This window comes from Microchirus variegatus (assembly GCF_963457635.1).
Source record: "Microchirus variegatus genome assembly, chromosome: 23".
Classification (NCBI taxonomy): domain Eukaryota; kingdom Metazoa; phylum Chordata; class Actinopteri; order Pleuronectiformes; family Soleidae; genus Microchirus; species Microchirus variegatus.
The window spans coordinates 12,945,365-12,959,209 of NC_139824.1; the positions used below are offsets into that span (position 1 = coordinate 12,945,365).

At 39.5% G+C, this 13,845-nt stretch overlaps 1 protein-coding gene across 2 annotated transcripts in view; it reads right to left on the reverse strand.

Annotated features, from left to right (window-relative positions):
• ctnna2 (catenin (cadherin-associated protein), alpha 2) overlaps nt 1-13,845 on the reverse strand; it is a 262,995-nt gene that overhangs the window by 237,386 nt on the left and 11,764 nt on the right. For both annotated transcript variants that reach the window (XM_083909549.1, XM_083909548.1), the window contains exon 2: nt 4,537-4,643. In XM_083909549.1, coding sequence (XP_083765675.1) covers nt 4,537-4,638 — 102 coding nt within the window. In that variant the 5' untranslated portion in view covers nt 4,639-4,643. The remainder of the gene's footprint in view (nt 1-4,536; nt 4,644-13,845) is intronic.

The following is a 13,845-nucleotide window of genomic DNA, read 5'->3' on the forward strand; positions in this document are numbered from 1 at the left end:
TCAAACTGATTTTAAAGTAATGTGCTGCACAGGTGGTTATAGCAAAAGAGACAGCAAAAAGTTATTAAACTAAGCCACAGTTGTGATAATCACTTTATTCTCTCATTGCTTTCAATAAAATGTAATTCTAAATTTAGGACTATACTGTCTAAACTTGGTTTACCTCCAGTATCCAAAATTGCCACAGAAACTATGCAGTGAGAAACTTTGAGAAGTATTGCATCCCTCCTTGCCTCCTAAAAAGTGTCTGTTTGAGGTCCTGGATTCATCCTTTTTTCCGCTAGCTTAATGGATTATGACAGTGATGCAGCATGAAGCCTTAATCCCCATGCTGCCGCGGTCTACCCTCCCTTTACGTTAAGCCCCTTGACAAGAGTGTGCATGCGTCTTGTGTGTTGTGTGTGTGTGTGTGTAAGGTGCCAACCAATTCCAAGAGAGAAAAAAAAACTTTGGCCTCAGTTAATGTACCAAAACAAAAGACAGTTAAAGAATCCACTCCAGACGGCCAACTCGGCCATTCATGTGCCCGGGCACAGCTACTGTATTATCAGGCTGTAAACTCAAGTATGTCAAAATCCCAAAGAAAAATAGCTTTTTTTTACTTTACTGCCAAGGAAAACCAAAAAATAAATCAGAATATTTCCACAACATTACTCTGCTCTGTGACCCCAAACCCTACGGATGAATGATGCATGTCAGTATTGACCAGCGTGAAGAGACCGGGGTCTCTCGCTAATGTTGTTCACCACGTTTGATATATCACTCTTTCATCATCTTGACTTTTGTGCCTGCAGCATTTCAGAGCAGCAGTTGTTCCTCAGGGCTTTCATACGTCCAGCCAGCGCTAAGCTTTATAACGACAGCAAAAACCAAAGACAAATTGTTGCTGCACAACTACGTACACAGCAAGAGCTCCTAACTGTCAGTTTTTTATATATATATATATATATATATATATATATATATACAGTATATCTCGAAAACTCTCACATAGCGCTGCATGGGAATCACCTGTGCGTGTAGAAAAAGTTAACCATCGTGCTCTTTAAAGAAACAGATTATACATAAAAGATTAGCTCTCAGATCAAGCATTTCATTAAAAAAGGAGCAAGTTGCATTGGCAAGGTTGGCAATTCATGCTTAAGCATCAAAAGCAGCCGCAGGAGTCCGAGGCACCACCGAGGAAACGAAAAAAACTTAAGACGGAAATAAATCAATAGCCTTTCTCTGTGTTGCAGTGAAGCAGGCAGAGAATCTTGTCCTGACTTCTCATGAAGGAAGAATGGCATTGTCATTGTCAGTGTCCCAAATCATGACGATCCCATTTTAGGAAGGAGAGTTGAGGGGCTAAATCCACAATGTTTTCGTATAATTCACGTCACGTTTAAACTGATAGATTGAAAAAGAGCAATACAGAGGAAGTATATATATATTTTTAAGTGGATCAGGTGTAAAAAAAAAATACAAACCACTGAAGAGAATCTCACATTAGAAACATCAACATCCATAGAAGAAGAGTAAAACAAAACTGTACATGCTTACATGACCCGAATACAACCTCACCCTTTTATAGAGACGATGTAGGTTCAATATTTAAATAAAAAGTCATGTTGCAAAAATCATTATAACTATAGGGCTGCAAAGATTATTTGATTCATCAATTATTGCCAACTATTCTGTAAATCAATTAAACATTTTGAGGGTTTTAAACAAGTGTGTGCGTTTCAATAATTAAAACACCTCCTTGAATGTGAATCTAAACACTGCAGACCTGAATTTGAGGCTGAAAAACAGGCATGTCTGGGTTTGTCCATCCATCCACAAACAACCATTCACTCCTACGGTCAATTTAGAGTGACCAATTCAACTAATCCCCATATCGCATGTTTTTGGACTGTGGGAGGAAGTCGGAGAACCCAGAGAAAACCCACGCACACACGGGGAGAACATGCAAACTCCTTGGAGAAAGGCCCTTGTTCCGAAGTTGTTCCACACGGGGCTCGAACCCCAGGCATGTCTGGTTTTGTGTCCAAGCAAACAGTAATGGTTCCTCATTAAAGGCTTTAATGTAAAGTTATTAATGCATGTACAGTATATGTCCAAAAACATGTATACAGGCAGGAACAAGGAGATTGTGATGTTTAATGTCCCAACAATAAGTGAAGCTCAGAAAGCTTAAGAAAGTAAAGTGGATTGAATTTCTTAACTGCTCATATTCAATTATCTCTTAGTGGGTATTTTACGTTTCCTCAACACGGTGCTATATGGAAATACAGAGTGAGCGGATACACCTCACTAGAAACTAATTGGACAGTGAAAATTGAGTTTTTCTCTTTTTTTTTTTCTTTTTTTTTGCTGACAACGTGCATTATTTCCCTACGATGCAAAAGATCGGCTTTCTCCTCCTCCGACGAAACGGATGTTTGTGACTTTCCGTAAACGCGACTTTGTCTGTGGAATTGATAAAAAAGCTGAAAGATGAGATGCAGAACAGTCATGTTTTGAAACATGATGAAACCCTTTTCCTGTTTGCAAGGCTGTGGGATTTTTTATTGTCGAGTCCACCGTTTTTCTAACACCCTACATATCCTTTCATGCGTCTACACGAATGCTTTGTTGTATTTTTGTTGCTCAGTGAAATGACTCTTTTGCTTCCAGTAGCAGATAACGGAAGATTAAAAAAAATAAGGGCTATTTACTGCTGTTTTTAACGGGTAAAGCTGGAATAAAAGTCAGTAAAACTAAAGCATTCTCCAGAGGCCTGAAGAGTAAATAGACTGGATGGAGAGTCTTAGACGGTTCAGCCAATACCTACAACAAAGCAGCTTTCACACACTGCTGTAAGTGTAGTAGGACGACAACTATTTTTTGCAATATCTGACAATGTTTTTGTTTGTCATCATCACGTGTGTCACACTCAGCATTTGTGCGTGGTAAAAAAAAAAGGTTGGGAGTGAAATGGAATGTCTCTGTGAGCTGCAGCCTCTGGCTGAGGACAGGATAAAAGGATAAAAAGTGTGTTACCTGTCAGGGTTCCAGATTAAACTAAATGAAAAGATGTTCCCTGCAGCTGACGCCGCCTTGTTATCGCGCTCCTGCCATTAACAGCGGTTCTGTTTCTTACAATAAGCCATGACAGCGGGTCAGCGCGCACGCAACTCCGGGAGACTGAAACCTGAGAAGCTAAATAGAATTCGGCCATCGATAATTGCATCAACATTGGTGCTTTTTCAACCGTGTCATGTCACAAATGTGATAAAAAAGAGCTACAGGAGATCACAAGTCAAACGTGACACCTAGAGGTAGTTTTTAGAACAACGCTTTAGCGCCCAAACCTTCAAACTGTTTTTCATATTGTGTCTGCGCCTAAATATACCATATGCATGAATGGAAGCGGAAGAAAAAGGCCCGAGGAGTATTGTATACCAGAACATTTTCTATCTGAACAAAGCAACACAAAGGAAAAACATCAGTGAGCATAACCCAGCACGGGAAAAAAAAAAAAAAAAAGAAATAGCCACATTCAAGAAATGAACATGAAACACAAAGCCATCAAAACAAAAATGTAATGCAGGAGAGGCAAAATAATGAAAGCATTAAATTAAAGTAGTATGACGCACTAAAAAGCTTGAGTTTGATTAATGTTTAGTTGTTGTTATTATTATCATCATATCAAATAAAAGTAAATAACTATAACTTGACATCTTAATCACAAGATAATAATGTGCTTTTTTTTTCAGTAATTATATTCCCATTAAAAATATCATTTAGTTTAAAGAGCTTCTACAAACTGGTGTATTAACCATTACAGAAAGATACTAAATGATTTAGATATTAGGTTTAGGAATGGAATATAGAACGGATGGCTCAATATCAATAGTGTTTTTTGCTTCTTTATGCTGCAAAAACCACCTGTACCACCCACCTACAGGTCATTAAAAAAAACAAAAAACATTACTCTATATCAGGGATGTCAAACATACGGCCCGTGGTCCAGAACCGGCCCGCTAGAGGGTCTGATCCGGCCCGCAGGGTTAGTTTGTTGTTGAAATACTATACTAAACTACCTGTGTGATGAGTAAATGGTAAATTTAGGGATAATATTATTGAAATTTCAGTTATTTTTTTCCTATTTTGTAAGTTCTTGTTGTTCATGTATTATTTTTTTATGTCTATTATTTTATTTGAGATCAAATTGCACTGCGTGTGGCCCCTGAACAAAATGAGTTTGACACCTCTGCTCTAAAATACACTGCAGTTATTTGTAACCCTGACAATAACCCCTGTCTGGTCATCTATTCAGCTTGAAAGCAAATAAAACAAAATCAACAATCAACTAAATCAGCGGCAATGAGCAAAAGGCCTTGGACGTTACCCGGTATAACACAGTTTGAGCTCAAGGATGCCATTAGACGCGATAAAACATCAAAACCATCAAAGGAAGAGCATAGGTTCCAGGTATGTTTTAAGCTTATTGGTATATGGTATAGCTTTTTTGTTGTTGTTAGTTCTATGCCAAAGAGCAAAAGTAACTACCTGTGTCACCAGGGGCTCCAAAAGCCTCTCCACAGTCAGGGTACGGATCTCAAGACTCTTAGGATCCCATTTCAACAGGATGGGGGAAGTGGCGGTCGTCATGGTTCCTGTTGGGGAGAGGGGGGGGAGTGTATAATTGGTTAGAAAAGGTTAAGAAAATGTAAAAAAAATGTTAAACCTAGCAGAGCAGAAATGAATGTGTCAAAAAAGTTATGTAAAAAGGAACAAAAGTGAGGAAGAAATGGACTCAATCAGCTAACGAGTGGCTTCAGGGAGCCAACTTTTCAGTTTGAAAACCACATACTGTTAAGTTGCCGTTTCTTTGTCCTAATGTTCCTGAAGTGAGCGTATTTGTTTGGCTTTGCCTCATTTGCTAATGTCAGCATGTCCCTTTTTGAAAAACAATGTGCTTTTATAGATTCTGTAAAAACAGTCAAACATTATGTTAAAAAAAAAAAACACAACTAAATACTCACAATACACCATTGCCAAACACGCCGACTAAACCATTAATCAACGACTGCCCACTCCCCTGGAGAGAACTACTAAACATTTGTGTAGCTTGTCATAATTAGGCACATTTTTTTTTTATCCTTTGATTTATTTGTGTCCTTTCTTTGCCCACATTTCTTCAGAAACATTATTACATGGTGATAGTGATGTGCTGGAGCGTTACATAAAAAAAAAGGAAAGGGAATAACAAACTTGAGTTCCACTTATTCAGCTAATCTGCCTGCCCCAAGAACCTCGTTCCTGGATCGGCAAAAACCATAGTAAAAAACGTACACGGTTAGAGATAAGCTCAGCAACATCACTTGTACAGTTATTTGGACGACCCGCGCTTTAATTTGAAATATTTCATTTCAGGGAATTTTAAAAACACATTATCTCAGCGGGGGGTTGTATTGGGTGGATGCGAGAAACCAAACAGCTGGCGAGAGGGTGTGCTGTCATGTTGTTACTGAGCGGATGGGGTTTTCTACAGTGAGCAATTTCAGAATGGGCCAGCTGGGACTGGGCCTGGTCTACTGCCAATGTCAATGAGGCACAAGGGAACAAAGAACTGGAATTAGATTGACAAATCTGGGCCAGAGACCTCTACTATTACACATCGGGAGTTAAGACAGATGAGCAGTAGAACTAGCAACCTGGAGCTACTGATGAAACCACAAGTCGGACATTAGTTTCCTCAAAATAATATATACCTCAATCGTCGAAAATCTGCAGGAATTCACTTACACTCAGGTCACGGTACATGTGATTTGACAGTGGAGTGAGGGTTGCATTTGTGCTGCTGTGAATGTGGGGGCGAACAAAATAGCTATTCTCGAAAGGCTGATTAGTAGATACTACTCACTGTATTTTGGAATTTAATTAGTTGCTCCAAAAAACGTGAAAGTGTGGACTGCTGTTTCATAAATGCACTCTGCAAGCCACGGTTTATAATAAAAAACCTTTTTTTGTTATCGTTTTCTTAAAGCTCACATAGAGTGGTCCTGTTGCACATATATGTTAGTTATGGAGGTCTACTTACATACATTAACTTGTTTTTATGGTCAAAAACCTCCTAGTTGCTGTAAACGAGCCGATAGAAATCCTCTTTTCTGACGCTGTTCCCCAGCCGCGATATTTCAGACTCAACTCTCTCACCCCCAGAAGACAGACTGTGTTGTGATTGGCCAGCCAGCGTAGAGGCTTCCCAACTGTCTTGTGATTGGCCAGTACCCCGGAATTGACATATTCAACACACCCGCTCTCAGAAGCGCAGCTCCCCCCTCTGGAACGGCGGATGCACTGCTACTCATTATCAAAACATTGTTTTAACAATGTTTAAAAACAGTTTCTTCACGACTCCCCGCCGCAGTCCCTTTTATGACTTTGACCCGGAGTCAGACCCAGAGTCAGAAGACACTGTCGCTCGTGAAACACCTCCACAACGGACGTTATTCTTCTTCTTCTGCGGTTCAATGTACGCAACCGGATGTGCCCGGACTAGTGCCCGGAGCAGGACGATCTGCTGTTCAGGAGAACCGCTGTTTACGTAACCGGACCGGGTTTTTTCTGAGATCTCGCTGAGCCTGAGATTACAATACAACACAGCGTTCTCAGCAGTGACTGAACTGTTTGTTTTGAACCTTCAGGGCTTCTTAAACAAGGCATTGACGCAGATACACACTAAAAAAAACATATATATACATATTTATACACACATATACATATTACCACTTAAAATCAGCCTGTATAATTCTGCTGTCGTGAGTCATTTTGCACACACACCCACACAAATACACACAAACTACTTCCTCTGTTGTGGAAAACCCCCCCCCCCTGCAATTTATGCATAAAAACCTGCAAGAACATGGCACATAAGCAAGATAAAATTCAGGGGGAAAATGTTCCTGCATAAGAGAGTTTCTCACAAAGCTAGAATGAAAACACCTAAGAGACCATCATCTGTCAAAGGGGCTGTCATCACTAATGCTGTTAGTCAGCACATTCAGCTGCACCATTTAACAGCAAACGTGACAGCAGTGAAAGCTTTCTGGGGATATATTTCGCAAATAAATTCTAAAAAAAAAAAAATCTCCCCACCGTGTATCAATAATGGTACCGCCGACAGATTAAGTTACTATTCATGAAGGGGGGAGAAAACAAAAGTGTACAGCCACACTGTCTGTGTTTCCATTGGTCGGCACAAAAATGGTGACGTTATTCAGTCTGGAGTGCACAATCAAAGCCCAAATTCACGACATCACTGACGTTCCAAAGAAATTCACAGAACATAACAGAGTTTGATCAATTAGTTTGAAAGGCAATGTGCGTGGAGTTGTTTTTACCAGACAGTGATTTTGTTTAAAAAGCAGACACCGATTTCAACTCCTACAACGCAGAGCATTGAGGCTATATAGAATGTGCAATATAGAGTGTCTTATATCATCTTTTTTAGCATAACCACCATTTTCACCAGCTATATAAACACACCTGAGCAAATAGTGTTCATATTTAGAACTATGTCAAACAAAAACAAAATACAAACGCTCTATTTGGTCACTTCGGCACAAGTATAAACAACACAAAAGAACATGGAAAAACACATTTTGTAAAGCCTGAAGATGTGACGTATAAACACACACACACACCCAGGATGTCCATATAAGGACGTGTGTATTATTCCCACTGCAATTTAGCAAGGGTTAAGAGTAATATGACTCAAAAGCAGTTCAGTGCACCATGTCCATTTGTAACCGAAACTCAGCCTTCTTCAATGAAAGCTGGCGAGACGCAGATCAGTTCAATTCAACAAACATGTTTTCGTGAAGAACGTGAGTCACATTTTTTTTTTGTTGATGCCTTGCCATCTGCTGTGTACAACTGTGTGAGCATGTCCACAACAGACGAAGAAAAAAAATGTTACTGTGTGAGAAAAAGAAAATACTGATGGTAAGAAAGCTCTGGAAACTTTTCTCGTCACCTGCTTTTGCAGTGAACACCTTAGACAACCATTGTTTACTCTCTTGCTACCGTCTATTTTCCAAATAACCTCAACAAATATGTTTTTTTATTTCCTGCCCTGGGACAAGTTTTGGTAAAGGGTGGCTGTGGTTCAGAGGGTTTGGAACGAACAAAATGCACAGGGATTAAAATGGGCACCTGCTTGACATTTTCCAGGATTTTATTTTGTAAACAACCCCCAGCATTGCAATAAAAATCCCAGTCCGCTCAAATTAAAAACTGTAGGCATAGATTCATGCATTTTTAAAATAAAGTTGAGAAAAACTTATGAGTATAGTATTATACATTACTTTGAATGTTGTGTTATTGCCGTACCCTAATCCATTGCATTAGGCTTAATAGTGTATTATTTTGTTTTCTCTATGGTCCTGACTGTATATTGATGATGTAGATTTGGAAACAGTGTGTTGTTTTGTTGTTTATTGTGCGGTGTCGCAAATCACAGTACATTATTTTCCCAAATCGATTCATCCAGTTCTTGTTTGGCCTCATAAAATGTCAGAAAATGTCGGAAAATCTTGATCGATGATGTTGTCAGATGTCTCGTTTCAGTTTTGATGATTTATTTATTATATGGAGCAACGACATGAGAAAATATTCACATTGAAGAAGCTGAGAAACCACAAAATTTGTTTGGAATATTTAAAGAAACACTCAAACGGATTAATCGATTCAAAATATATATAGCAATTGGTTCAGCCCTAAATCAGACTCCATCTAAATTAATTTGGATAATTCTTACCATTTTTCCCACAAACCATGTGTTCGGCTTGCTCACTGTCAAGAGTCATAGCGAGACATACAGGTGAGTTCTCATTATGTACACTTTTATGTGTCACTATCTAATATGCACATGAAAATCAGCCATTATCTTGTAAATCTTGTACGGAAACACTCTTCTTAAGCAATAACTACACAGATGCGAGCACAGATGGTCAGTTGTTAGCACAGCAGGCTCATATGGAAGGTCTATATTTCTCTCTTAATAGTGAGTTCACTCCTGGTGTTTTAGTTTTCACCCCGAGGGCGAGTTTAACCGGACCCTAATTTCTAAACGTCCTTCGTATTTGTGAAGACTGTGAGCTTTGCCACCTACTTCTACTCGTGTTTACTTTCCATTTGCACAACAATCGGGACAGATTATGATACAAACAAAGAATTACGGAGTTTAAAGGTGCCATATGTAAGAATGTGGCCAAAAACGGTTACTACATTCAAATTCAAAATACCGAAGTCTTTTAGGTTTCGTTTTCTGACGTAACTGGCAACCCGTGGTTGCTCGGCAGCTGAGACTCTACTGACTGCAACGATCGGTAGACGGCGGTAGGTGGCGCCACATGCCAAAACATGATTGGCAGTCTGCAAAAGATTATTTTTTAATGCAAATATTTTGGCTGTACTGTTGTTGTTGGTGAGTTCAGTTTGTTATATGAACATTAATCCTGAGTCTCTGTGACATATTAGGAGGATTTTATGGCCATTTGCTTTAGATTTATTACATAATGCACCTTTAATTAAGATGCATACTTCACATACATTACAAAAAATCAATCACATAAAGTCGATGAAACAAATAAAGTGCTGACAAATCCCACAGGTTTTCCTGCATTAGCGACTTCAAAGCTGCATTGTTTCTCTAACCAAGTATTGGTGTTGGATTTTTGCACAACTGTGGCTGTGACTGCGTGAGCTCAAGTCACTGTTCGAGTTAAGAAGGCTAAAGATATTGAAACCAACATAATTATCCACACAGTTTGTTGTGGCTCTAATTGCTTTCATTTCATTCGATTTCCGCTTTGCCTCGGAATTCTCTTTTCATCACGCGCGAGCCGAACATCCATTATGGGGGATTTGAACTGCGAGTGTTTGAATGAGACATAAATTGCGTACACGGAGAATGAGAGCACAAGGACAAACATTTAACACTCCCGTCATGTCTGACTGAACGGCATCCGGTTTTGTTATACACTGTTAAACACATAAAGGAAGCAGGGGGGGTAACTGTGGCATCTGTACGGAGATCACCATTGCAGCTTTTCCAATAAAACTTAGCTATTTTGTCACTGAATGTTTGTTTTTATTGGCCATTAAATAATATTAGGGTTAGGTCAGTTCTGCTTCTGTCAGCTATTTCCAGAAATAATGCTGATCACATGGCGGAGGGAAAACTGCTAAAGTAATTACCTCGCTCGACGAGGTGTCAACTGAGCCGTGTACATGTCTAGAATATGTGATTGTGCGCGTGTGTATTTGTATTTATTACCTCTTTAGGACCTTTTTTCGGACTAAAACACTGACATTGTAAACCCAAAGACACCAAGAGCTGGTGCTAATTAAGGCAGAACATCAAAAGTTATAGGGTAAGATTTAAATTGTGGTTGTGGTTAAGGTCAACTGCTTATGGAAAAAGCTGCACAGACCTGTGTGTGTGTCTCACTTTTGCAGTTTAAAGGTGCATTATGTAATAAATCTAAAGCAACCATAAAATCCTCCTAATATGTCACAGAGACTCAGGAATAATGTTCATATAACAAACTGAAATCGCCAACAACAACAGTACAGACAAAATATTTGCATTAAAACAAATATTTTGCAGACTGCAAATCATGTTTATGTTTTGAAATCATGTTTTGCGTGCATGTGGCGCCACCTACCGCCGTTGCAGTCAGTAGAGTCCCAGCGACCGAGCAACCACGGGTTGCCAGTTAGGTCAGAAAACGAAACCTAAAAAGACCTCGATGTTTTGAATTTGAACGTAGTAACCGTTTTTGGCCACATTCTTACATATCGCACCTTTAACTATTTTACCAGTAAAGTGTAAAAACGGCACTGACCAAATTAAAATGCCCCCCCCCTCTACGCCGCTATAATGAACGAAGTGCTGCCTACAAGAAATGATTCATTGCATGATTGATTAATCAGTCTCCTATTTTCTCAATTAATTAAATTGTCATGTTGAAAAATTACCGTTACAGATATTTATACCCCGGTGTGACACCCAAAAATTAATCAGAAACGAGAAAAAAAAAAAAAACATAGAATAATGTGCATGTGCTCACATGAAACAAACAATAAATACAGTTTAATGATAATCAAAGCAATAGTCGCAGAATGTTAATGTTGGCAGGAACCTAGCCCTGTATATTTTGTATTGACAAAACAAAAAACAGTATTCAATCTAGTATAAAATTGAACAGCAAGTACTAAAAGGTACTGACGTATGGAGATAGGGATTCGGACAGCTCATTAACATGTCCTTTGAAACAATTCAGACATAAATCATTTCAGATCAGCTGACACGCTTGCATTTCGTACATGGACATGTTCCCAAAAAAATACTCTAAATAAATAAATAAGTCTCGAGTCCAATCATCAGTCCAGTACATGAAGCACTCTGACGAAATAGTAAATCAAGTTTCAGGTTCAGATTACCTCGAGAAATGTGTGCTTTTACAACTGCAGCTTGGCAGACTTGACTTACTCCTGGCTAAGGCTGAGTGCTACCTGGTTTACCTTTGCACAAAGTACTGCGATGTGCAAATCCTAAAGGGGGAAAGTGTGATACAGGACCGTAAATAGAGAAAAACACACTGAGATATACAAATACAGCAAGTCTTTTGATAATTTCTCACATTAATTAAATAAATACATATTCTCTGCTCCTTTAGTGCATCCGATCGGTGGCTTTTTAGCTCATGCCGTGATTATAAAGCCACTTTCTATGATCTTGACATTCAGAGTCAAGAGCTGGCAGATGTTGCCTCAGCGACTTCCCGATGACTATTTTCATTTTAAATAATACTGTCAGTTAGGAGATATTGTGGGGACTCGTACATTTATTTTTGATTGTGTTTTCTTTCTTTTTACTGTCAAAAGTGACTGATGCATGGTCGTTTTAATGGTTGTAAAAAAAAATAAAAAATACCAAGGTTGTCACGTTGGTCGTTTAGGATGCCTCATTGAAAAAGAGAAAGCTGTGGCAGTTTGATCAGTGAATCTCAACAAAAGCAGGCAAACAGCAGCAGCAGCGACAGTTAAGACAGATATTCTGCTGAGTCAGAACTTGGTTTTGTAAGTCTATTGATTGAGCACCTCTTATACAGAGTCACCCCATACAGCGTCTGCAGGCAAACAGCAAACAAAAACGGGGGAAGAAAATGGTAATAACTTGTACTGTTGTGGCCCTAATAACAAAAACAAAACCCCCACTGTCTGTGGCCAGGCTTTTTCCCCCAAAATGTACAACGTATTGCACCCTATGAACTGCTCGTCCTACTGAGAAGCATAATTCAGCCTGACCTCTGCCACCGCTTACTCTACTACTGCACTGCTGCTCAGCCTCTAACAGGAAGTCACGTACTATATATTCAGCGCTTCAGCAAATTAGCAGATTTGTAATTCTAACCAGGCACTAAACTCAATTGTTATTCCACAAAAAAAAACAAAAAACTTTTATGAGTCAGTCATGTTGCTATAGGTCCATGCCTCGTGTCCCTGACGCATTCAAATCTAAAAAAGGACCCATTGAACTCATAATCCCATGCATCCCAGGGATGCATTGCATTCTGCGGCATTTCCTCAGCACAAGTCTTACCGTGGCAGCCTGTGTTGAACACGATACAAGGTGGACTAATTAGGTGAAAATAAGAAAGATGACATTGTACCACGACGCCTTGTTTTGATCTGCTGCTCTTCTCTCCAGATGCACACTCACGCACACTTATAAAGTTTGCAGTAAAAGTTTACAGGGCCTGGCTCCATACACCGTATGAGTACAGAAATGTTAAAGCAGACCTAGACCGGAAGTTCCAATTAACGCCGTTTTTTTTAGTGTGTATCTGCGTCATTACCTTGTTTACGAAGCCCTGAAGTTTCAAAACAAACAGTTCAGCCACTGCTGAGAACGCTATGTTTTATTGTAATCTCGGGCTCAGCGAGATCTCTGAAAAAAACCGGTCCGGTTACGTAAACAATGGTTCTCCGGAAGAGCAGATCGTCCTGCTCCGGGCACTAGTCCGGGCACATCCGGTTTAGTACATAGAACCGCAGAAGAAGAATTACGTCCGCTGTGGAGGTGTTTCACGAGCGTCAGTGTCTTCTGACTCTGGGTCAAAGTCATAAAAGGGACTGCGGCGGGGAATCGTGAAGAAACTATTTTTAAACACTGTTAAATCAATGTTTTTATAATGAGTAGCAGTGCATCCACCGTTCCAGAGGGGGGAGCTGCGCTTCTGAGAGCGGGTGTGCTGAATATGTTACTTCCTGATACTGGCCAATCACAAGACAGTTGGGAAGCCGGGGCGAGAGTTGAGTCTGAAATATCGCAGCTGGGAAACAGCGTCAGAAAAGAGAATTTCTATCAGCTCGTTTACAGCAACTAGGAGGTTTTTGACCATAAAAACAAGTTCATGTATGTAAGTAGACCTCCATAACTAACATATATGTGCAACAGGACCACTCTATGTGAGCTTTAAATTAAAGCTATAATATCAAACCACCTGTTTAACAATCATGTACAGAAGACACATTTTCAGCACATGGTGCCTCAAAAAACTGCTCTCTCATCACTCAGGATGTTGACAGAAATCGTTATACAGGATGTATAGAGAAAATCGATCATGTGATTGATGTTACCTACATGTCACATTTTGTTTCCAGTGTGGGTTAATATTAACTGTAGCTGCTCTGGAGACAACATTTAGTCATCAACCCTGCATTTTCCATCAATAACATCCTCTCACAGTAACGTATAGTATGACAAATTACACAGGTGTACATTTACATACAGTTTCTCTG